General features: G+C 36.6%; 1 protein-coding gene across 3 annotated transcripts in view; it reads left to right on the top strand.

Annotated features, from left to right (window-relative positions):
• TENM1 (teneurin transmembrane protein 1) overlaps positions 1-26,309 on the top strand; it is a gene marked incomplete at both ends in the record, with an annotated part of 582,495 nt that overhangs the window by 236,905 nt on the left and 319,281 nt on the right. For all 3 annotated transcript variants that reach the window (XM_079727499.1, XM_079727498.1, XM_079727497.1), the window contains one exon: positions 17,477-17,715. In XM_079727499.1, coding sequence (XP_079583625.1) covers positions 17,477-17,715 — 239 coding nt within the window. The remainder of the gene's footprint in view (positions 1-17,476; positions 17,716-26,309) is intronic.

Below are 26,309 nucleotides of genomic sequence, written 5' to 3'. Positions count from 1 at the left end.
AACTTTCATAGAATTGCCCCTTATCTATGGTCTCATAGCACCCTGTTCATGTGTCTGTGAAGACCTTATTCCATTGTATATTTGCACTCGAAATATTTCAGTTACTTGTCTTTATTCCCCGTTGCAACGTGAGTGAAGGACTATGCCCTTTTTTTACTTTGACTCCTTAGTTCTTGGCTTATATAGTTCAACAAAATTTTTATAGGGTATATGGATAGACTGATAGAGCAACTGAGCAAGGAACTACAGATGGAGTAGATTTCTGAAATCAGAAACAGTAGTTTGTAGAAGCAGTGAGTTTTATTTTGTAAACATGTATGTGGGACATCCAGTTTGAAATGTCCAATATCTAATAAATAGCTGCAAATCTGGATCTGTGTCCCAGGAAAGGAAGGAAAATGGAAAACGTTTTTCTACTACTACTTACTGAATGCTTTCTGTGTGCCAAATATTGTGCCAAGCCATTATCACATTTATTCCAACTTATGGTTTTTAAAACTGAGGTTTATAGAAGTTGAAAAATGTACCACAAGGTCACCAGTTAGTATGTAATGAAGCCAGCTCATGATAGACGTGGATAATTAAGAATTTCATAGGTAGACATAATAACTGAATTTCCATGAATGATGGAGGAAATACTGAAAAACCTATAGGAGAGTTTAGTGTAAGAAGAGGACAGTAGGGCTTCCCTGGTGGCGCAGTGGTTGAGAGTCCGCCTGCCGATGCAGGGGACACGGGTTCGTGCCCCAGTCCGGGAGGATCCCACGTGCCGCGGAGCGGCTGGGCCCGTGAGCCATGGCCGCTGAGCCTGCGCATCCGGAGCCTGTGCTCCGCAACGGGAGAGGCCACAGCAGTGAGAGGCCCGCGTGCCGCAGGGAAAAAAAAAAAAGAAGAGGACAATAAACCAAACCGTGGAAACACTTTTTGGGAGTCCATGAAGGAGAGAAAGCCAGTACAGGTGATTGAGGAGTAATCATAGAATAGAACAAAACCAGGGAGAAGAAAATTTCAAGGAGATAGTGATCATGATTTCCAAATGTCTCAGAGGAATTAAATAGGATGTGGATGAGAAAACATCATTGATTCTGTCCATTACAGACTTCTTGACTTTTAAGCAGCTAATTTCAGTACAGTGGTAAAATTGAAGCAAGACTGCAATGGGTTTGAAGAATTGGTAAGAGGGAAGAAAATGGAAATAGAAGGTAGAGTACTGTTTTGAAATGGAACAGTAGATTGAGAACAAGCTGAATCTGGGTAAAACGTCCTTATAAATTGGAAGGAGAAAAAAGAAAAGGGGAAAACTACATTTAATAAGGAGGTACACAGTAGTCACCAGGATGGTGATGTGATTGACAGAAGGAAACCTACAGACCAAGTTAAAGATCAAGTTTCCTTAATGGTAAAGAATATGGAAACTTGCAGAGATGATCACATAATGCTGAGGAAAACTGCGTGATCCCACAGTGGTACAGGCATCCTGGGTTGCCAAGTCTCAACAAGGGCATACAACTGATAATGACACTGCCTTTGGGGAATAATGCATCCCTTAGGTACAAAAAGTTTGTCTTTGCTAATCTCATACTAGAGGGAAGTATTATACCCTGCTTATTTAAAGTTGACTTTCAAATATAAGTCACATTTCCAAGGGCAAGCAGCTATTATTGGCCAACCCAAGATTATAATTCAGACTTCTGGTCTCCACCTGGCACATACAAAACTCTAGGCAGTCCCCTGTTGTTGATGAAGGTACTCAATAGTGACGTATGCCCAGGGCCTCATTGATAACATAAATGCTAACTTATGATTATTTCCGATTGAACTATCAAAATGTCAAGTACAATATAAAAATAATATCAAGATATCATTGATTCTTTCCTTTTGTGGCATTATATTAGCCTCCTAAGTAAATTGATTTTCTTTTCAAATAAAATATTTGCAATCCGCTATTTCCCCTACTGTTCAACCTTTCAGCTAAAATAATTGGTTGTTTTTGGTCTATGACAGTCAGATCTTTCAAATCTGTCACTTACCATACTGAATAGTATCATTAACTTAGTTTTATAACACCATGGCTGGTTGCTTTTTAGTAGATACGCTTGTAGCTAAATACTTTTCCTTATTTGTAATACTCAAAAGACTCAGATTTTAGATAACATATTGTATATATGTGCATGTGTGTATGCACACACATGTAGGCATATGTGTATATATAAATATGTATGTATAATTATCTACTGTCCAAAGTCCTTTCACTCGTTATCTCATTTTAAAATCTTAACAACCCTGGGAGGTAGACATAATAGAAATCATGCCCAGTTTAAAGATAAAGAAACTGGGTCTTGGGAAATTTTACTCATTTCTCCCTGTGGCAGTTTATTACAAGATTTGGAGCTAGAGCGCGAGTCTCCATGCAACCAATCCAATATTCTTTGTACTATAACTGTTTGCCTCTGGAATATAAAGAATCCCAAGTCATCCCTTTTTGTCTTTTGGTGAATATTTATAGTTCAGTTAAATTTCCCTGCCTGGAGACATAATCTAGGTTTTATTCTATTTATATTAAAATCTTGATGAGCCTAAATGCCCAGAAAACTGGGGGTTCTGGTTAATTGGATTTGGTGGTTAGCTTAAGGTTAAATAGAACTTTTGAAAAATTACCATTCTTGTTGAAAATCATTCTTAAATGTGAATCTACTTTCCATTTTAATCCAAATGATCATAATTTAAACTTTTATAATTGAAAATCTTACAGTAAGTGAGGGTTGTCATTTTGAACATGATTTTTTATTGTACAGCACTCTAGATGTAAAAGATATTGTAGATAGGACAAAATGTCTAGCAGTCCCAGGATATCCTTTGTAAATTTTGGATGGCCTCTTGTGAGTAGTTGAAAAAGCACTGAATTTAGAGTTAGAAATCATGAGTCCAGGTCCAATTCTGCCACTAAATAGTTGTGTGACCTTGATAATGTCTCTTTCTTTTTTTAAAATTAATTTATTTAATTTATTTATTTTTGGCTGCATTGGGTCTTCATTGCTGCGTGGGCTTTCTCTAGCTGTGGCGAGTGGGGGCTGCTCTTCATTGTGGTGTGTGGGCTTCTCATTGCGGTAGCTTCTCTTGTTGCGGAGCACGGACTCTACGGCATGGGCTCAGTAGTTGCAGCATGCAGGCTCCGTAGTTGTGGCTTGCGGGCTTAGTAGTTGTGGCTCGTGGGCTCAGTAGTTGTGGCTCGCAGGCTCAGTAGTTGTGGTGCACGGGCTTAGTTGCTCCGCTGCATGTGGGACCTTCCTGGACCAGGGCACGAACCCGTGTCCCCTGCATTGGCAGGCGGATTCTTAACCACTGCGCCATGAGGGAAGCCCCAATAACGTGTCTTTCTTTCTCCCAACTTCATTTTACTCAACAGTCCAGTGAGAGAATAAAGCTAAATGATATTTGAAATTGTTTCTGGCTTTACTAACTGTTATTCTATGGCTTTTGCCTTCTTGTCATTTGCTCCTTGACTCCACTGAGCTTTCCAGTTAGTTGGATTCTAATTAATTGCAAGATTACTAATTCTAGGTGAGGTCCCCAAACAAGTCAGATAAATTTAAGTTGAAAAATCATGATTCCTTTCAGAATTTCCAGTAGTCAAGAGGAAATGAGGAAAACACTATATATCCCTGTGTGTCAGAGTGTGGTGATAATGACAGGCAAGTATAGTTAAGAAGGCAGTCTTAGGCCAGTGCAAAACTAGTCTATGATTCCGTTTTGCCTGATACATAATCGGTATTCAGTAAAAGTTTGCCGAATAAATGAATTTAAGAACAAAACCCTTCATAGAGAAAGGATTCAACATGCAACACCTTATGCAGAAATTTATCTTGCCTTGGGTCATATTGTGAAGCAGCAGTAGTTTCAATATTTTCTTTCATATTGTCATTCTTTGTCTAATTGTGATATAAATATAACTTCATTTTTGTGTTTCTTATTCAAAGGTAAAAATACAATCTGTTTTGGGTTTAAGTTCCAATCAGCCACTTCTGTATCGCATTGTGTAAATTCATGATAATTTTTTTCTGTGTAGTGACAACAATGCAGAGAGAAAATAGGCTCAGGTTTAATAATATATTTGCCAAATGGAGATGTATGTTTAGAGGTCAAAGAAGTACATGAAATCACTATACTCTTGAAGTTGGTCTTACCTTGTTGATCTTTCTGTGTTGTCCCTGAATAATTAACGTGAACCAATCTTTCTCCTTTGTGTTCTTCAATCCGCTCAGCAGGGAACCAGGGAGAGAATATTTCTGTGGAAGGAAGACCTGGTTTCCACAAATTCTTCTATGCTCAAGTGGGAATATAATCACTGAGTTTAGAACATGGCACAAAACTGAATTTGACTGTTTCTTAGGTGGCCTAACCTGAGGGGAGTTAATGTTATTTCAGTTGCTGTGATTATTATATATTGTGCATGTTGTTTTTTTTTAATTTATTTATTTTATTTTTTTTGGCTGCATTGGGTCTTCGTTGCTGTGCGCGGGCTTTCTCTAGTTGCAGCGAGCGGGGGCTACTCTTTGCTGCGGTGCGCAGGCTGCTCATTGTGGTTGCTTCTCTTGTTGCGGAGCACGGGCTCTAGGCACGCGGGCTTCAGTAGTTGTGGCACGTGGGCTGTAGAGCACAGGTTCAGTAGTTGTGGCGCACGGGCTTAGTTGCACCGCGGCATGTGGGATCTTCCGGGACCAGGGCTCCAACCCATGTCCCCTGCATTGGCAGGCGGATTCTTAACCACTGCGCCACCAGGGAAGTCCCAACTGTATATGTTTTAATCAGTAGTTCAGGTTTTGGATTTATGTCTCATGACAGGTTCATGAGGGGTACAGTTTGAAAAGCAATTTAAAAAAATTGAAAGTAGAAAATGTTTTCTATTCTCCATATTTCATAAAGATTTCTTATTTGGTCAGCGGCGTAAATGTTGGAGGTAATTATGAGTGAGTTGTATATGCTCTCTGGCCCTAGGGTTCAGGATATTTGTTTGGATAATAGAACAATCCCAAGTGCAGATAGTCTCATAGGAGAAACGGCTGTGAGCTTGGGGAGAAAGGCAAGAAAATCTTTCTCTGAGAGTCTCTAAAGAATGACAGATTCCTTCCCATAGGGACATGGAATACTTCAAAACTGCATGTTCCAATCGGAGGAATAGTTTTCAACCAAGGTTTCTCAACCTTGCCCCTGTTGATATTTCAGCCTGGATAATCCAGGCTGAATAATAATAATTCATTGCTGTGGGAGGCTGTCCTGTGCATTATAGGCCGTATAGCAGCAACCCTGACCTCTACCCATTAGATGCCAGGAGTCCCCTCTCCTCAGTCATGGCAACTAAAAATGTCCCCAGACATTGCCAAATGTGGGCCCATTTGTCCCCAGTTGAGAAACACCCTTTTAGATTAATGGTTAGACGAAATCTATTGTTTCCTTACCTGCTCACTTTACTCACCCCTCTTCAGACTCTTGCAATTTCTTTTTTCCCTTCCCACCTTCCCCCTTCCTATTCCTTTCTTCTTAAGCCTTTGTTGGAGGGTTTAGATAATTATCCAGTCTATAACATAATTGGGGTTGGAAACCACTGCTATAGATTCAATGTTTGTATCACCCCAAAATTCACATGTTGAAAACTTAACGCCCAAGGTGATGGTATTAGGTAGGGTTTTTTTGTTGTTGTTGTTGTTGTTGTTGTTTTTATTTTTATTTTTATTTTTTTTAGGTAGGGTTTTTCGAGATTAGCTCATGAGGGCAGAGCCCTTGTTAATGGGATTAGTGCTCTTATAAAAGGGAGCTCAGATTGCTCCCTACCCCCTTCTGCCACATGAGGACACAGCAGTAAGTTGTTAGTCTGCAACCCAGAAGAGGGCCTTCACTGGAACCCTACCATGCTAGCACCCTGATCTTGGACGTCCAGCCTTCAAAACTGTGAGAAACATATTTCTGTTTGTTATAAGCCACCCAGTCTATGGTATTTTGTTATAGCAGCCCAGACGGACTAAAACAACCACCAAACTAAATCCATTTAGTCAGTGTATCATTGCTGACTAATAGCTAGTCAGCCTATAACAAGGGAGGCCAGAGTGACCCCTAAAGCAACTAACAAATGATCTCCTACCCTTGCATATACATCCATATCTATCTACCTAGATAGATATCTATCTATCCATCATCTACTTCTCTATAAAATTTCCTTTCTTATTCTGTTCCTTTCTCTTCCCCTACACTCTTCATTCTTCCTATATTCACTCTTCATTCTCTCTTTCCTATCTTTATATCTACACCACTCTTGGGCATTTCTTAGCTCTTCTGATATTTCTAAAAAACTTACATGAGAACACAGACGCCTGAAAAAAAATGGCATATTTGGGAAACCGTATATGACATAGGATGTTCAGAGCTTAGAGAGCATGGGAGACAATAGCTGAGGTGAGGCAGAGAGGCCTGCAGAGGCCAAATTATGAAGGCTCTTATGAAAGTAATAGACCTTAGTTCAAAAACAGGAAAAACACAGGAAATCAGAAAGAAAAATATATCTACAAATTCTGTTAGCCAAAGATAGTTACTATTAAGATTTCCATACGTTTTCTTTGGGGTTAGATTTCTGCAGAATACGGATTTGAAATTGGAATTGTTGTTGGTTTTGTGTGGGAAGGGACAGCACGTAGTTGTGGTTGTGCTGTATATATGAATTCTGGGTTTTGTTTCCCAACATGGAAAATCACTTATTGCCTTAGAAATTATCTGGTTAATGGGAACAGAAATGCTCTAAAAAACCAAATCTAGTGAAAAGGAGGTTTTAAAAAATGATACAGGATAGTCTCACAGGGAAAGGACAGTGAGTACAACAAGGCCTAATGAGAGATAGAGCTCTCCCCATTGTTCTGTTTCTTTCTGGGGCCACATGCGTGCTTCTCTCTGCACACATGCTCTATTCTCAGGCTTCATTCTAAATGGGATTTTTTTTATCTGTTCCCCTGTTCTGCTGCAACTTCAGCTCTGGCTCAAAATGACCTTGCATTTTGGCTTTCCTACCTGACAGGTTTCTGTGTCTAGATTTCTGAGAGAGAAGTTGAGAGAGAGAGAGAAAGATGGAGAGAGAGAGGAAGAGAGAGAGGGGAAGAGAGGGAGGGAGAGAAAATATCATTGTCTCTGAGGTTGGATGTCCAATTCTGGTCCAATTAACTATAACCGTGAGCAGTGGGGAGTGGGTTTGGGAAGGTCATGGATAGGGATGCTCTGTCCAGGGCTCTTTGCAGAGAGACAAAGGTCAGCATATCTAATATGCTTTTATGGTTAAAAATTCTTAATATTTTTTATGACTTCTTAACATTCCATGGAATGAATGGACTAGACTCCTTCCATATTTGAATCTGCTCTCTTATGCAGAAGGACATTGAGAATCATGGGTTGGAATTTTTTAGGGCTGAAGACTGGAAGTGTCAAACACCACTTTTTCTCACCCTTCACATTTCACTACCCAGAACTTAGTCACATGACCATACCTAATGGAAATGGTGACTGGGAAATGTAGTCTATCTGTGTGCCCAAGAGAAAAAGAACATGGATGTTGGTCAGGAGTGGACAGTTTCTGCCTCAGGCCACATCTTTGATTTTTGAGGCTGATATTTCAGAGGACAGCCATGCCCTTTGCCAGTTTGTCCCTTAGAGAAACGTTATGCTGAATAGGTTAGAGGACTGATTTGAGTGGCATTTCTTATGTTATTTTATAGCATTGTAAAAAACATTCTTGCCTTTATTATACATGTATGAGTAAGACTTTCAGAGAAGTGAAAGCTAATGAAAGCAAGTGCTGATCAACATCCTTTAAAAGTTGCATTAGAATGATAATCTAGATTTTTAACCTGAAGAGCTGAGTGGTAAACTCTCAGGTTCTGTCCTTATTATACTCCTTTGTATTTAGTTTGAAACACTCTGTTTAAAATAAAATGTCTTTGCTAATATAGATTACAATTCAATAAAAAGAAATGATACAGAAAAGTATACCATGTCAACTGGCTCATAAAATAAATGAGGATAATACATATCTGAGGAAAATGAGGGTGAATAAAAAGGTAATTAAGGTATATAATACTCTACCCGCTATCCACTCCTCTAAAAAGAGAAATAAATAAATAAGCCAAGTAACCAGTGAAGACCAATTCTACAAAATCAGCAGGTTGCTCTGGTGTGTAAAATTGGGAATGGACTTTCAGCTTTTGCAAAGGGAAACATAATTGAACTTCTTTACAAAATGAATGAAATTCTCTTAAATCTTAGAAAATTTGGGGTCTGGTTTAATTTTAAACGTGTGCTAATAAATTTTGCCTAGGTTCCATGTTTGTTCCCATTTAAAATGGTTCCCTGGTGGGAAATGAACTCTTGAAAACTGTGGGGTGGCATTTTGTTATGCCTTCATGGAGAAGATGTATAAAATCATAAGAGGATTGAAAGTCTCACCCATCAGTAGCTTTCCAAATTGTTTCTAGTTTGAAAGGATTACAGCTTCCACACCATATCTCAGGACCTAAATTACCTTTAAATACAAAGAGAATGAAAAAATGGTAAGATTACTAATCTAAGTAAATAATTTTTATATGTTGGCCTTATCCTTTTAATACAGGAACGTTTATATTAATAGAAAATACTAATTTGATATTTACCCTTCAAGTGGTATAGGGTTTTTTAATATCAATTTTTAAATTAAAAATTACATCTACAGAGCATGGATTTAACTTAGAGAAAGAAAATGAGAGGATGACTTGAAAGGGCATTATTATGAAGTGGAGGATAATTGTTTATTTTCATTTATTTTGGAATCTACTAAAGCATCTCGGTCAAAGACTATAGAATACGTAGTATTTTCTTTCTCTAGCATTTATATATATGCCATGTGTATATATATATATATATATATATATATATATATATATATATATATATATATATATATTCCAACCCTACTAGCTCCAATGTATCTCTAAATGTTCTGTTACAGAAATGTTTAATTTATATAGGAAAGTCTGATACACTGTTGAATGAAAAACGTTCTGATGTATTCTAAACAAGGAGACGTGACAATTAGTTCACTTTCATAAGTATGTATCCTCCTAATATCATTTGTCAATTCTGTAATTAAAAGAGTTGAAATAAATATTTCCATAAAAACATATTCAGTGGAATAATACGCTCATATATGTTCATTCTGAACAGAGAAATGCCAGATGATCATGTGATTGAAGAAGATTTTATTACCTTAATGATTAGCAGTAAGAGTGACATCAGGGATGTCATGAGTTAGTATGTGCACAGTGGTTAAGTAAATGGGTTTCATTGTTCGTGCATAGAAGTAAAAATATTTATTGAGCACCTACTCTTTGTGAGGCACAATTCTAGATGCTGGGGATACAGCAATAAATAAGACAAACAGAAATTTCTACTCTCATGTAGATTGCATCCTAGTAATCAAAAAAACTGAAGTAGATTCTATCATTTATTGGTTGCGTGACCTTGGGAAATTTACTTAAACTTAGTAGCTCAACCTCAGCTTCCTAAACTATGACATGTGGATAATATCATCTACCTTATAGGGTTACTTTGAGGATTTAGTGAGAAAAAAAACCCCACAAATTATTTTAGCAGAGTGCCTGGCACATAGATGTTCAGTAAGTAGTCATTGCTATTGCCATTATCATTCACAGCGATTATTTCTAATTATTAGTATTTTTATTAACAATAATTCTTTCCTTACTCAGATGTCTCAAGTAGAGATGAAATGTGACTCAACTATTTTTTTGACTTATTTGTTTCTTTTAGATTATGTGAAATTAAAATGAAAGCTTGTAATTGTCCTTTTATATTCAGGAAACCAGGAGATATTTGCTCACAAGTGAAACAGTTATTTTAGAGTCCCCAAGCCTCATTCATTCTGTACAGAGAATCAAGAGCCTTTTAGAAGCAAAAACATCATGCAAATCAATATATATTCATTGAGTACCTTTGACGTATGAGACAAGGAACCTAGAAGTTGACTTGGTGCCTGCCCTAACGGAATATACCATACAGAAGCAGTTGAAGAGGTAGGGTAGATACTACTTCTGATTAAAAGACAAGAGGGCATAATAGCCACAAAAAAAGATTTTTAAAAGAGCTCTCTCATTAGCTGCTAACTACCTCACTTGGAAAATCACATGAATACCAATCTAGACCATAGAGTATTACCATTTAAGAATAGATTATAGAACTAAGGCTTAAGCCTAGAAAACTTAAGGTTTAGATATATATCCTGAAAGTATATTTTTTTAAAAATCTCTTAAAAATTATGAACAATGGAGAACATGGAGAGACTATAAACTTTTTTATGAACACTTGGCATATAAGGTTTGAATGGGACATATGGACAGGGTGACTTAAAATTTGGAAGAAAGAAACCTAGGGCAAATAAAATGAACTCCACCTTTGTATAGCTGTTAATAAAAAAAAAAAAAATTGTTACCCCCAAGAGGTTGTCCAAGCTGATAATACCATTTAGGCTCAGACAGAGTTTGGATAAATACTCTTTTTAGGAACATTTATCCTAAAAAGGAATATCAAGAATAGGCTATTATGCAAAAACTAGAGATGTTGAGGTTGATATCTTGCCAGTAACCACGCTTTGTCACAAAAGAAAACTAGATATTCACTAGATATTCTTGTCAGAGAAGAAAATGGGGCTGACTCAGCATGACATTTTCTTTTATTTTCTCATGTTTTTGGAGGCATAAGGATGAATACCTATGAATAGACATTTCTTCAAAGAGGATATGAAAAACAGCCAACAAGCATATGAAAAGATGCTCAGCATCACTAATCATCAGAGAAATGCAAATCAAAACCACAGTGAGGTATCACCTCATACCCATTAGGATGGCCATCATCAAAAAGACAAGAAATAACAAGTGTTAGCAAGGATGTGGAGAAATGGAACCCTTTGCACTGTTGGTGGGAATGTAAAATGATGCAACTACTATGGAAAACAGTATGGAGGTTCCTCAAAAAAATAAAAGTAGAGCTGACATATGATCCAGCAATCCCACTTCTGGGTATATACTTAAAAGAATTGAAAGCAGGATCTCAAAGAGATATTTGCACACCCATGTTCATAGCAGCATTATTCACAGTAGCCAAGAGGCAGAAGCAACCCAAATGTTCACCAACAGATGAATGGCTAAACAAAATATGGTATATACGTACAATTAATCAGCCTTGAAAAGGAAAGAAATCCAGTCACACGGATAAAACTTGAGGACGTTAAATTAAGTGAAGTAAACAAGTCACAAAAAGACAGATATTGTGTGATTCTACTTATATGACATATCTAAAATAGTCAAATTCGTAGAAACAGAAATGAGAATGGTGGTTACCAGAGGCTGGGGAGAGGGGGAAAGAGGAGTTGTTTAATGAGTGTAGAGTTTCACATTTGCAAGATGAAGAAGTTCTGGAGATCTCTTTCTCAATAATGTGAATATACTTTATAGTACTGAACTATACACTTAAAAATGGTATAGGATGGTAAATTTTGTGTTCTGTGTTTTTTATCACAATAAAAATGCATTTAATAATTTTTTAAAAAGAATAAATGCCTGAATTCTGCTATCCTATCTGAATGTGATTTGGCCCTAACACCTTGACTCAAGGCCTTTTTATTGCAGTCTTCTTCTTTATTATTTTTTTTAAATCAACCTCAGCTTCTAACTGGAAGTAAGTTGAATTCCTTCCTCTGGGTATAAAAATTAGTCTAATGTTTGTAGCTAAGGGAATGCAGGTTTAGAGACTCATAAGTATGTTTACAAGATGTAAAAAAAAAATTCATTGGTTATTTATGCATCTGTTGTTAGAAAGTTGTAGATTTCTGTCTATTTCCTATAGAATTTCAAGTGCCACATTAAATCACATCATTTAGTGCTAACAGATACCCTCAGAATTATGTTGTATGTAGGGTTTAAAAAGAGAAAGTACATTTTCCCCTTTTTTATAGATGATTTTAAAATCCTTACAGGAACATTTATTAAATTCCCATTTACCAGCACTGGGTCTCATCAGTCTTAAAGATATATATATTTTTTTCAATTTCCTTATATGCCCATTTCCTTTTGGCAATATCTTGCTTTTCCTTTTTAAATTTGAAATTGAATATTAAAACAGATGCAAAGGAGAGTACTACTTACACACAAACTCTTGAACTGCATTTTTATCATTTCCTCTGTGGAAAAAAACCTAATTGTATGAAATTGATAGCAACATTTTAGTATATCCTCAGGTCCCCTGGGAAAAGCAATGTGCTTAGACAGATGATCTGATTTTATGAGCACATAGCTGAAGTCTAGCAGTGTGCATTTGTCTTTAAGCTCCTACTTTTTTCAGGGACTATGAAAACACATTTAGGCAGTAGTTTCGCTTTCCAACAATGGACTGCAAAGCCTTTGACAATACATAGCATTTGCATTGCTGTTGTTCATGATGCACATCAAAGTATAGATCACTTTCAGCAGAGAATCTTAATCTCAGCTTGTTAATAAGAAAACAGGAACCTTAGTATATGAACTCATTTTATTATCTACCCTCACTGAGGACTGTGATTTGGATTCCACTCAAATATGAATTAGTTTAAATGTCGCTCTGCTGCAACCGTTGAATTTATTCATTATGTTGTAATATTTTACTTATGAAACTGCATTTGGAAATCCTTTGGTATATATCAAGATGAAATTACAGTGCTCAGGGATATTGATTATTGCTTGTAATTGCCATCATAATAGCCAACAATTCTCCGTCTTTCTTTTACCTCTTAATGATATACAAAACCAAATCAATATCCAGCATATGGGGCCACTTACATTGTCTCAAAAATCCAATTGTTCTCCTTCATAAATATGCAAAGGATCGAAGATTTTTATCTCCAAACATTGAATAACAAAGCCCCATACTGCTAGATTTCTCTTCTATCCCATAGGAACATATCAGAGTGTTGCTGTATAGGATCAGTTATATGCAAGTGACATATTATCGCCTCCAGTGTAACCACAAAGTTGTGGTGGGGAAATGGGGAGGCTTCTCCACTCTGCTGTTTGTAAAGTGCTATACTTCTTCCTCAACTAGTAAATTAGATGGCCAAAGGGGAAAACATAGGCTGGGAGAGATAACCAGACATTAAAGAAGAAATCTACCTCCTTATGACATGGAGGTGATTATTTCAGGGACTAAAGAGGAAGTACAATCAAATGGAAGAAACATAATGCTGTGAGTCACTTTTTCAATAAAATATGTTTATTCTTATTTCTACCACATACTGTTTGTCCATTCTGGGCATACGTTCAGTGCCTTTAGAAGCAGCAATAACTCCTTTACAGTCTTAACGACTGAAGACTAGCCTCTTTCTAATGGTTCCCCATTCATTCAAAAAAGTTAAGATGGTCTTTAAAACTTACTATGAGAACATGTGACATACAGAAAAATAGATATGTATTATGAAGTACCGTTTGAATAGATTGTATTTGGTTAGCCCTGGTCAGTTAACCCAGAAGATTAGATAGAACCTGGTGGTAATCTGGTGAAGACTGGTTGTCAGGTAGCACAGTGTAGTGGAAATACACTATTTTGCAAGTCCTCGATTCTAACTACATTGATATCATTAACTACTGATGTTTCTTCTAAATAATCCACTTTTATTCTCTGGGCCTCCATTTCCCTAACTGCAAAATGAGGGTGTTGGGCTGCTAGCTGATTTCTGAGATCCCTTTTAGCTCTGTGATTCTGTAGCCATCATTCTCACGTTTTTCTCTCAGGTCCCAAAGGCAACAGGGTAAAAGTGTGGCTCAATCCAATATCATCCACATGCCAAAATCAACACAAAGCATGCTTCTTCTGTGCCCTATAAGGCCTGGATTCAAAGCTTCATGTGTCCACTAACTGCAGTACCCTGGTATACTGTACTGTAATGTCGTGGTTAAGATCAATAGCTCTGGAGCCAGACTGCTTGGACTTGAAAGTTGGCTTTACCAGTTACTAGCTGCGTGACTGTGGACAAATTACTTAACCTCTCTGTGCACTGGTTTTCTCATCTGTAAATGTACATACTTACTGTAATGGGATTGTTGTGAAGATTAAATTATATAATGCTTTCTGAATTAATTAGAATAATGTCTGGCACAAGTAAGCACTTAATGAATGTTACCTCTTATTATCATTATTATGATAACTATTATCATTACCACTTTGCTCCTACTAAACTTTTTTCGATCTCTGTTTCATCATCTGTAAGATTATAACAATAATAATATCAACCCCACAGATATATTAGGATCAAAATATTGCATATAATGTAACTACTTTGGTGCCTGGCTTTTCTAGGTGCTCAATAAATTAAGTTCACATAAATAGAACCCACTATTCATGTGGTTGGTATTAGTCACTGCATTTTCCCCACTGATCCCACTCCCAATCTTTTTGATACTAGTTACAAGAACAATACAAGCTCAAGGCAGAAAACTTCAAAAAATATCCCTACTATCCAAAGGTAGCACAAATTATTATCTTTCCATGAGCATATATATTTTTTTATTTTAAAAATTGTATTCTATTGCCCATATTGTTTTGAAACCTACTTGCTTTTACCTGGTGATATCTGTAAACACTTTTCCTAGTGAATAGATATTCTTTTAGAGTGCAATTTGTAATGGTTGTATAGTATTCTACTGTGTGTTTATAAAATAATATACTTACCCAACTATCTATTAATGAGCATTTGGGTGTTTATCTTTTGCTGTTATAAATAACACTTCAATGAATGACTTTTTATATACATTGTCATACACATCATTTCCTAAGGATAAATTCCTATAGGCATAATTTTTGGACAAGGAACATGCATATTTTAAGTCTTTTGTTACATAATGCCAAATTATCTTCCAGAAAGCCTTGTGAATCTCCACTCCCCTCAGCAATCCTGCCCTTTAAATAACTTTTATCCTCATATACTAAAGCAAAACTCTCTAATTGGGTATTTTCATTAACTGGCATGTTGACAGTTGTTTTTTCCTTTAAACATGTATGCTTTTGTTCTTTAAAAATGGAAGCTAAAATCAGTCTTTAAATATTCTTAATGATTTATGCATTTGGGCATATGTGACATGTACAAGGTGATGTTGGCTCTTTGCTCAGTGGAAGGGTCTTGTGATGTATTACATGAAAATGTGGCACCAGAATGTTTTTTGTTTAGCAGTGTATTTTACTGCCCCAGGCAGCACAGTAGAGTAGATTGAAGACTTTGGAGCTGGAATGGCTTGAGATCCCATTCTGGCTTTGTTATTCACTTCCTAGGTGGATTTAAGCAAGTTACTTAACCTCTTACGGCCTCCATTTCCTTAAATACACCATGCAGATAATAATGTAGCCTATTTCATGTGAATGAATATTAACTGAGATAATGAGTGTTTAACACAATGCATGGCACTTAGTACCCGATAAGGGTAAAGTATTGCACAAAAACATATGTTTATGGCAACTCCTTACATGTGAATAAATCACTACTGTTTATGAAATACCCATATTACAATAGTCATGAGCTGTCAATAATCATCCTCTAGTAATTCAAACATGACAGCAATATGAAGTTCCAGGACAGGCAAAAGTAATGTAGGGGGCTTCCCTGGTGGCACAGTGGTTGAGAATCTGCCTGCCGATGCAGGGGACATGGGTTCATGCCCCGGTCCGGGAGGATCCCACATGCCGCGGAGCGGCTGGGCCCATGAGCCATGGCCGTTGAGCCTGTGCTCCGCAGCAGGAGAGGCCACAACGGTGAGAGGCCCGTGTACCGCAAAAAAAAAAAAAAAAAAAAAAAAAGTAATGTAGGGTAGAAAAAATGCAAAATAGTGGTTGCCTCTGGGGTTAGGGAATAGGGATTTACTTTGAAAGGCAGGAGGGCACTTCCTGGGGTGATGGGAATGTTCTGTATCTTGATAGGGGTTTAGGTTGCACAGGTGATTGCATTTGTCAAGTCTCAGTAAATGTACACTTAAAATTTGTGCATTTCATTGTGTATAATTTTTTATATTATATTTACATATAACAGTTTATAAGTTTAAGGTGTCCAACATGTTGATTTGGTACATTTATATATTGCAGTACAATTAATTGCCATTTGTAGTGTTAGCTAACACCTGTGTCACATAATTATTTCTTTCTTGTAGTGGGAATAGTTAAGATCTACTGCCTCAGCAAGTTTGATATTTATTTTACATTATTATTGTCTATAATAATACTGAGCATTAGATAGATCTCCAAGACTTATTCATCTGCTAGTTGCAAATTTGTAACCTTAAACATCTCCCTATCCCCCACCTCTCAGCTCCCGGTAACCAACACTCTGCTCTTCGTTTTAACAAGTTCATGGATGGACCTCGAGGATATTATGCTGTGAGATAAATCAGACAGAGAAAGACTGTATGATATCACTCATATGTGGGATCTAAAAAACTCAAACTCATCATGTATAAATTTTACATTACAAATCTATAAAAAAATTATTGAACTCTGGATAATAATATGAAAGTTGAAATATGTGAAGGGAAGTGTACTGATGTATGCAGCTTACTTTGAAATGCTTGAAAAATGAAATAAAAAATGAAATGTTTTAAAAAAAGATGGACTAAGATAGGAATGGAGAGGTGGATAAATATGTGATAGAGTGAATATAGTCATATGTTAAGTATAGAATCTAGTTGACAAGTACATCTGTGATTTTGGGGTTTTTTTATTTTTAAAATTGTTTATTTGATAACAATCTTTTAAAATTTGAATCTAGCATTTTTAAGGCCAGTGCTGCTCAACTGGATATGCACATCATACTTACCTAGGACGTTTTATTAAAATATACATGCTTAGGACCTACTCCAGATTTACTGAATCTCTTTACTTGATACTCTCTTGAGTAGATGTGTGTTTATTATAAAATTCTTTCCTTTGGCTGTATGGCAGTTTTTATAATAAAATACTGGGTGAAAATATGTCTGTGAAAGCTAGTCTCTAAATAAAATACTGGTCTCTAGGCCATTCATATTATCAAAATGCTTGATGATACTTCTCTTTCTGTTTTTGAGTATTATATTTAATGAAAGGGAGCAGTATAGTGAATACCATCAAATGTGGAATGTTAATGTTCAGAATTTGAGAATTTCATTAGTCAACAAGTCAGGGAACGGAAGACCTCTTTCCTCCTCTTAAAAGTCTAAAATAGGAAAACAAAAAGGAGACCACCAATGACGCTTTGGAGTTAAGTGTTAGGTATATGAAAATTTTGTTGAGTTCCTCCTAGCTGCCCTGTGCTTTGTCATAGCATGATTGTTTTAAATTAGTGGAATTTGTATTTCTGTAGCAAGTGGCTTTGGTTTTGATAGCCCAAACTTTTGTTTCCTTTCCACAGGCATTTCCTGTTCAAACATGGATCTGGTTCCTCGGCCATCTTCAGTGCAGCCAGTCAGAACTACCCTCTGACATCCAATACTGTGTACTCGCCTCCTCCCAGGCCACTTCCTCGAAGCACCTTTTCCAGACCTGCCTTTACCTTCAACAAACCCTACAGGTGTTGCAATTGGAAGTGCACGGCCTTGAGCGCCACTGCAATCACAGTGACTTTGGCCTTGTTACTAGCCTATGTGATTGGTAAGCCCTTTTTTCCATTCTTCGCTTTTCTTCTTAATCAAAGTCTTGTTTTGCTTGTGGTGGAGTTGGGGGCGGCGGCGGGGGGCGGGGTTCTCTCTCTACTCTGCGACCTACAAATTTGAACTAAGGCTCAGTATTATCAATGACAAATAGATTTCTAATTAGGTTATTTATTTATTTTTTGGTACTTCCTGACCTTAAATACTGCTGAGGAGCATAAGGATCGCTCTTTGAGAAGAAATATTTATGCTACTAGCACAGTCTTATTGATTGCAATTACTGTAGTTAACCATTTCCCCTTCAATTAAAAGGTTGTTATGGTTTTCTCATTAGAAGTCATAAGTACCAATCTACAATAGCTTCTTAAATTATAGTTAAACAATAATACTGCTACCGAATTTTCAGGTAGCAATTTCATTAAAGTAGTAGTTACTTGGAAGCTATTGGAAAATCCAGGGCATAATCTCTTTCCAAGAACGCAGAGTTTTACACTGGGACTGAAAAAATGTCTTCTTATTTTCACTAGGTAAATGGCTGCAAAATTGTGTGATTACTGTGTTTGTGAAGGTAAAAGAGAAAACAGTAGTGAGGCACACTTTCCACTTTTAAGAAAAATGTTGTTCTTGAAGCATCTTGATTAAAGTCGCCCTTACTTGATAGCAAATCGTATTGATTTTTCTGGCTGGCATTTTATTTTGACTGAACATTAATTTCCTTGTCTGAGTGGTTTTACAGTCTAAGATGTAAATTAACTTAAAAAACATGTATTTTGTGGAAGCACTGTTCCTAGAAGGATAGCATATCATGGTAGAAAAAAAATTCTAAGTATGTCACTTGTATCTTCTTTTCAGGTTTAGCCTGATTTCTTAATTGAAGGGGAACTACCCACAAAGATACATTGAATATGATTCTGAGAGATAGATTAAAAAGTGATTTAGAGTTTCTTAATAATTATAAAAAAGTAAGTTTTGTTGAGTCTGATTTATTAAAAAATGCGAACAATAAGAAATTTCCCATAACCAGTTTTTATAAGAGTCACAGAACAAAGGGTAGTAAGTTAAATAAACAGATATATTTTGCAGGGGAATCACTGATAATGTCAACAGTATAGGATCATAGCCTATATTGATGTTCATGATTATCCCTTTTCTATTTTCATCGTACAATCTGAATATGTTTGAACAATGCTTCTATTATATGTGGATAATATTAACCTATAATATCAAAAATGTGTCCTTTATCTCAGACACTTCAGGATAACCCAACATGTATGTTTATTTGTTTTGTAATAACGTTTTATGAGGAATAGCGCTGAAGGAATGGAGGTCGGAGATGAGAAAGTACTGTAATATAAACAGGGTTTTACTATGGTATCATTCAAAACAAGGAGTAATTTGAAAAGTTTAAATATATTAGAGGCCCTTTAAAATGTTATTGTTCAATTATGAGACCAACTCTTATCTTATAGGTTAGCTTCTATTAACTTTTACTATACAGAGAGATAATATTTTAGATTCAAGACTTTACCTCTGGAATAAACAAATCCAGGTATAGCAAGCTTCTTATCAATAGGTTTATACTGTGTTCAAACCTATGTTTCTATTTAAATTTATTATATGGCCACTCATATAAAAAATTGTATTATATACTCTGAGACTTGTTTAATTAGATTATGTTTATTCAGAGGCAAAAGTGGAGGGCTTCCCTGGTGGTCCAGTGGTTAAGACTCTGCCTTCCACTGCAGGGGGCATGGGTTTGATCCCTGGTCGGGGAAGTTCCACATGCCATGTGGTGTGGCCAGAAGAAAAAAAAAAAGTGAAAGCAGAATGTTTCAGTTATTTCAAGGACTGCCTTTTTTAATAGGGTAAACAGTGGCATATAAATCTGATATGACAGTAAGGCCGTATAGTACAACGGTTATGAGCATGGATTTTTCAGACCTCTGCCACTTCTTAGGCATGTTACCTTGGGCAAATTATTTACCCTTTTAAGGCCTCCATTTCCTCATCTGTAGAACTGTCCTAAAACAGTGCCTGTAGCATAGGGTTGTCATAAGAATTAAATGAGTTAATATAACTAAAGAACTTGGAATAGGACTTAAAACACAGTAAGTATACTATAAATGTTAAATATTATTATTGTTGTTGTTACCATTACTACCTATATAATCATTATTCACTAGTAAAATTCACTGCTTCTCAGAGTTAGCCATTTTATTCATGGCTGTACCCCAGCACCAAGAACAGTGCCTGGCGCATAGCAACCCTGTCGGTAAAAGTTTATTGAAAAAAACGAATTATGCTAAGCACTCTACTTGTATTAGCTCATTGCATTATCAGAACAGTCCTTAAGGTAGCTATCAGTATTAAATCTGTTTTATAAATGAGGAAACTGAGGCACAGCCAAGGTAAGAGATCACATAGAGGTCACAGCACTAAGAAGTAGGGATCCTGAGCTTTGAGCTTTAAGCCAGAGCAGCAGACTGACCCCAGAGGACATGTTGTTGAGTGCTAGGCCTTGCTGCCCTTCTAGCACTGCAGCAGACCTTGCAGTTCATTTACTTCTTGGTCTACTAAGTAAATCCACCATTTTTTTCTTATTAAATCACAAATTAAATTTGATTTACCAGGTCATCCATTGCAGTAGTTACTGCAACTGAGATTTGTGGATCAGTGAGAGATATCTGTTGAAATGCTTTTCTGTGTGACTTTGAAAATGCAGAAGTATCGGGCTAAATACTAGCACAGTAGGCTGAGTGGGTTCAAAATGAGGAGATGTTGATGGCAAACACTGGAACTTTGTTCTGAGTTCTGTCATGGACTGGAAATTATATGACTTTGGATAATCAGTTAAAATCTCTTCCTCCACTTACCCCATCCATCACTGACCACCTCAGGAGGGCAGAGTAAGAATTCATAAAGAGGCATTTAAGTGAAAGATGTCGCATAAGAACTGTAACATACAAGATGATTTTTAAATGGCTTTCGGTGGTTGAAATTAAAAAGTATTATATTTCTAAATATGAAACCATTTCACTCTCAACTCTTGCTGAGTCTATAAGAGTCATTTGGTTTTTTTTCAATCCCCCTTTGCAGTTTCTGTCTAACCCAAGTAAGATCTTTCACTGAAACTATTTACCGCTTCTGTTTCCCGTGCAAATTTCTTTCTGCTATTTCATGTTCCTCTATTATCCATTATACATAACCTTTAGATATGAATGGCTATAGGCTGTGCTGCCCTCAATCCACTAGGGGAAATCACATCAGTATCAATGGGACATCAATAGATGTTCTGTGCATTATGGCTCTGTAAGTGGTCATTGGAAAGCAGTGGAAATCCAACAAGTGAAAAGTCAGAGCTGGATTATTCAGGCAACCAGCCCCATCCCCACTCCTACCCACTATACCTTTTGGGTCAGCAAGTAAATAATTTCTTTGAATAAGTTTTGAGGTCATAAAATTCAGTGAAGGGAGGCATGGAAAGATACATATTATGGAATGGCTATTGTCATCACTTACCCATAAATCTGTAATATTTTCCATCTGAATCAAAAAATATGTCCTTACGCTTCATCCTCTCTGATATTTTGGCATCAGTGATGTATCAGTGGCAGTCAGAAGCACATTTGCTTGAATTTACAAGTGAGCCATATGAAATAGTAGTCGGGAAGACAGATGACCATTTGCAAGGCATCAAGAGGAGGCGAGGTTAAGGTGCTTCATCAATGGTTGTGAAGGGCACAAACTCGGCTTCTCTGGTAATCTTTGATGTTTTGATCAAGTTTCTCCACAGTCAGCAGTTTGTATAAGAGGCAGTAGAAACTCACAAGAATACATTGTGCCTGGGGTCAAATGGACTGTTGCATTGAATGAGTTGGGGAGTAGGGATTTCTGTCTCTCAAACCCAATATCATCAGTTAATGATATCAATGTTCTTTTTCTTTTGCCATGAAATTAGTAGTGATTCATACCACCTTCAGGGGATGCAGATAGTGTCCAAACTCTACAGATGAAATAATTTAAGTCCATGAATCTCCTTGCCATGACATACTATATAGCCCACATGTAGAAAGTTGACCAGAATGGTTGTTAATACAGAATTAGGAGAGATAGAATATTGAGCCCAATTCTGTGTTGAAAGTTTAGGGATGAAACTATTCAAGAGGGCAAAGGGCCTACTGCACCTTGCTCTCTGCATCAAAATTGAGTAACAATGATTTTAGTGCTTTCTTCTGCCTCCTTTATACTAGTCCAAATTGCTCTACTTTCTAGGGTTGTTATGACAGTGGAGTAAGAGTGCTGAGAGTGATAGAATGAGAGGAGTGGAGTGTGTTTACTTTGCCTCCGTCACACCAAAAAATGCAAATACTTTATAATACAGGGAAGAAACAAAATAGAGTAAGGCAAATTTTGATTTTGGAAAATTCAAGAACTTAGTTTTTTTTTTAATGGAGAGAATTGAAATGGAGGTTTTTTTCCCCCATCAGATCTAGATAGACAATGCCCCTTCCCACAAAGTTTGCTGAGTATAGATAAATACACTTAACAAAAACCATCTCTTTCACTTACTAGTAGCTTCATTAATGCCTCTGTGCCTCAGTTTCCTCGTCTATAAAATGGGAATGTTGATAATACCTTCCTGATAGATTTTCTTTTTAATTAAATGAAGGGAAACATGTAAAACACCCAGGACATTGCTTAGCAGATCTAAGTAAAGATTAATGCTTATTATTAGTGGAACAGGATTATTAATAGGATTATTAATTTGAGCGGAGGTAAGCATAATGAGCATACAGTTTATCCTAACATAAACTACTTTTGTTTCCCTTCCTACCAAAGTCATCTAGAACAGTTTTTTCAGAGCTGGAATGTCTGTTTCACAAGAATCCTCTAATGGGTTTGTTGTTTCCTTCTGCCTGGTCTATAATATCTGTAACTTTGCCTTTATTTTACTAATTTCCCTTTTCCTTGGTGTTTTGGTGCTTCAAATGGTTCGTATTTCTATCTGGAGGCCATATCTAGGTTGAAACACATTTTCTTTAAAATGCATTATAGCTTATAACATTCAAGAAATGACTCAGCATAAAATGCAAAAAAGCATTTTACTTTATCCTATAGACCATTATCAATCCTTTTGGTGTCACATTTATACTTATTACTACTTTCAGTTCACTCTTGTGGACCCATTTACGATAATGATGGCAGTTTCTGCATTAACATTGACTTTGCCTCCTACCCATGAATCTACCAACTTTCTAGCAATCTCTCTAGGCAGGGATCTGGAAAATGGTGGTATAACTTCAGTCTAATTATAAATCTGCCATTCATGCATTTATCAGAACTCTTCTTTAAAAAAGGTTTATATTTGCATCTGACATCATCTTTTTGGTGTAATATGTCCCATAAGTTTTATCCCCACTATGTTAAGTGGCACTTTTACCTGTCATAAATAAAAGTATAGATTCAATCTGAATTAAACATACTAAAATGACAGGAAGAACCTGTGCCACATACAACTAATTTCAGAACCATTGTTAGCACCTATTGCTGAAAATGAAGGCACTTTAATGAAAGGCAAATACTATACTTCTTTTTTTTTTTTTTTTTGGAACTCTAGCATCCTGTAGATTTAAGACATAAAGAGAGATAATTTCTTGGGTGAGTGAGTAATGGATACTAAACATAAGTCTTGCATCAAGAGATTATTGTTTTGTCTCAAGGAGGGGTATTCACCCTACTAAGTACTTCCCATATACCACTGTCTAAGCCTGGGTAGAGAAATTAAAATGAGGCTTTGTGAAATATGGGGTTCGCCAAAAAGTTTGTTTGGGTTTTTGGTACCATCGTGTGGAAAAACCCGAACGAACTTTTTGGCCAGCCCAAAAGCTAAAGATCCACTGGAAGGCATAGTAAAAGAGGACTGGGCAGCATGTTAGTAATTTTGGAGGTTTACACGCTTAAGAAGTTTTACAGCAGCAAGAATCAATCTTGCAAATTCAAGGGAAAAATTCTCTCTCAAGAAATCTCTTTCAAAATAAATAATTTGAATTCTTTTGCATAAAGGAAATTTCACTCCTGTTTAACTTAGTTTCTGCTCATCCAAATTATATATATACGATACATATATAGATATGTTATACGAATATTTTTAGACCCACATTGCGTAAGTCGTTAAGCTATACTTACTCTGAAGTGAATAAGAATAAACTAAATTAGAGCAATGGCTTTGAAACAGATGGCAGGTTAACCCATTTTAAACTTCAGAAATGTGACTGAATTTTCATATAGAACAGCCAGAATGGGTAGGGCTAGGATCACCAGCAGAGTATCTGATTTATCACAGTCAAAACAAAGAGGTGGCATCTTACAGGGTGGAGACACATACATTTGGAGCTTAGCTATATTCCTTTTAAAGAGAGATGAAAAAGCATATGTTTTATTAAATACAAATACATTGGAAAACCTGAGGCAGCACAAATGGAGGATATGGTGACAGGAAATGAAGATAATAAGCAGGGGCAGATCACGAAAGGCATTTTTAAGTCATGGTAAGGAGCTTGGAATTTATCCTAAGAGCAAATGGAAGTTTTTAATAGTTTTTCATTAGGGCAAGAAAATGATTTGCTCAGCTTTACATTTAGAAAAATCACCCTAATGGCAGTATGGAAGTTGGAATTGGCAGACAGGACCAAGTTGCACCAAAATGGAGGCTTGCAGGGCGAGTGCAGAAAGAAGACAAAACAGATAAGGAAATTATAGACGCTACTAATAACGTTTTTAAGGTGGTCAACCAAAGTATCAAACTTAGTAGGGAAGGCAAATAGGAAGAAGAAACTAATGGCATTCTAAACAAGAGGTGGGTCCAAGTGTCTAGAACTATCAATGATATCGTAGGGTAGTTATAGCTATGAGCGAGCTGAATAGCTAAAATGAGATGGTCAGAGGCTAGTGTATCAGAATTTTAGATTTCAGACTCAGAGCTTAAAAATGTGACTCCCCTGTATATTTTAGACCTAGTTAAGGAACATATATGAGGACCTCTTTCCAGATGAATCATTTGTTCAGGAAAGACTAGATTCTTAGCTAGGGATAATCTCACAAGATGGTCTTCCCTGGGTAGACTCACAAGCTCACCAAAGTGTGGATAGTGTTGAAATAAGAGCACCACATTATATTGGATCCTCCAATATAGAAAAGACCCATGTGTTATTCTAGATCACAGTATGGCTCCTCAAGAGGTCCTTTCTTGGGGATCCTGTTGATCTCTATGGGATAATAATGAACAAATTAAGAGGGTCCAAGATGACCCACTGTAATTTTCTACTGATTAAAACCTCATTATAGCTTTGCCAATCTGATTAAAGTAGACCTTATATAACAAATTATAGTTAACATCTAGAGTAATTGCTTACCATGAGAGTTTCTAAGGAAGGGCCTCACAAATGTCTCATTATCACGTTGAATTGGCAACAGGAAATTTTTAACTGGAAGAAAAGACTTATGATATGGTGCTTTGTAAAAAACAAAAACTCTTGATTCCATTTCATTTCTTTTATATTAAATGAGCTTCATGTCCTGATCAAATGATCAAGAGACTGAAGGCTAGCATATGTACATGGAACATCAGAGGAGGTTGTGAGTTCTCAGATAAACTAGTTGTGGCTATGGCCAAAAATGAGTACAAATGGGATTTTGACAGCAAGCAATCTGTGCTGTTCTACCACCTGGTACAGAAGAGGCAGATTTTGCTTTTTGATATTCATAGGTTTCACCAAATCAACTAGCCCCATTTTTTATGTTGTAGATAACTTTGTTTCAACCTTAATTCAGTTTTGCCTTTTGTTCCTTGAAGGAAGAACCTAGATTCCCTTTGATCTTGAACTTTATTTTAATTAAACATAGATGTTAAATATAGCAAATAACAGTACCACAGTGTCTTTTCTATATTCCATATGTCCAAATACTTTGCAACATTAACTAATAAAATTATGGGGTTAAGTGAAAATAATATCAAGAGAGAGTACATATTAGACTTTGGATTTTACTCATAGCAAGCAACCAAGCTAATACTGGGTGCACAGTGCTTAAGAGAGATGCCCGCTATTAAGAAATTAGGAACAAGTATACTTTGCTATGAAAGAAAGTGGAAATTTTGGAAATGAAGCAGTTTTTATTAAAAGATCATGTGCTGCCTCCAGACAGAATCCTGATAAATCCAAACCTTCTGAAGTTATCAAACAGTTTAGTAGTTTCCCCACCACCTCACAGAGAGGCAGTAAGTTTTTTTATATCATTGACCTTGGTGGTAAAGCTAGCCTTTGTCAAGCCATGAGTAGTTGAAAGGTCAGATGACTTTTGAACCTAGTTGAAAACCTAGTTGGGGAGATGAAAATTTTTATGCCAGTGGGAAAATGTGGTAAAGCATTGCACATGCTTGGTGCTACTCCAGGCTGTAATAGCACATGCTCAAGGATTACCATATAGGATATTGCAGACATGGCACTAGTTAAGACTTACCAACATACCAGGCTGTGGGAGTTTTTGAAAGCCAGATGGCACAATAGATTCCTCCCTTGTCATGGCTAAAACACAGCC

This window comes from Hyperoodon ampullatus, assembly GCF_949752795.1.
Source record: "Hyperoodon ampullatus genome assembly, chromosome: X".
Lineage (NCBI taxonomy): Eukaryota > Metazoa > Chordata > Mammalia > Artiodactyla > Ziphiidae > Hyperoodon > Hyperoodon ampullatus.
Note: the sequence above shows the minus strand (reverse complement) of the source record. Positions and strands in the feature narration are given on the sequence as shown.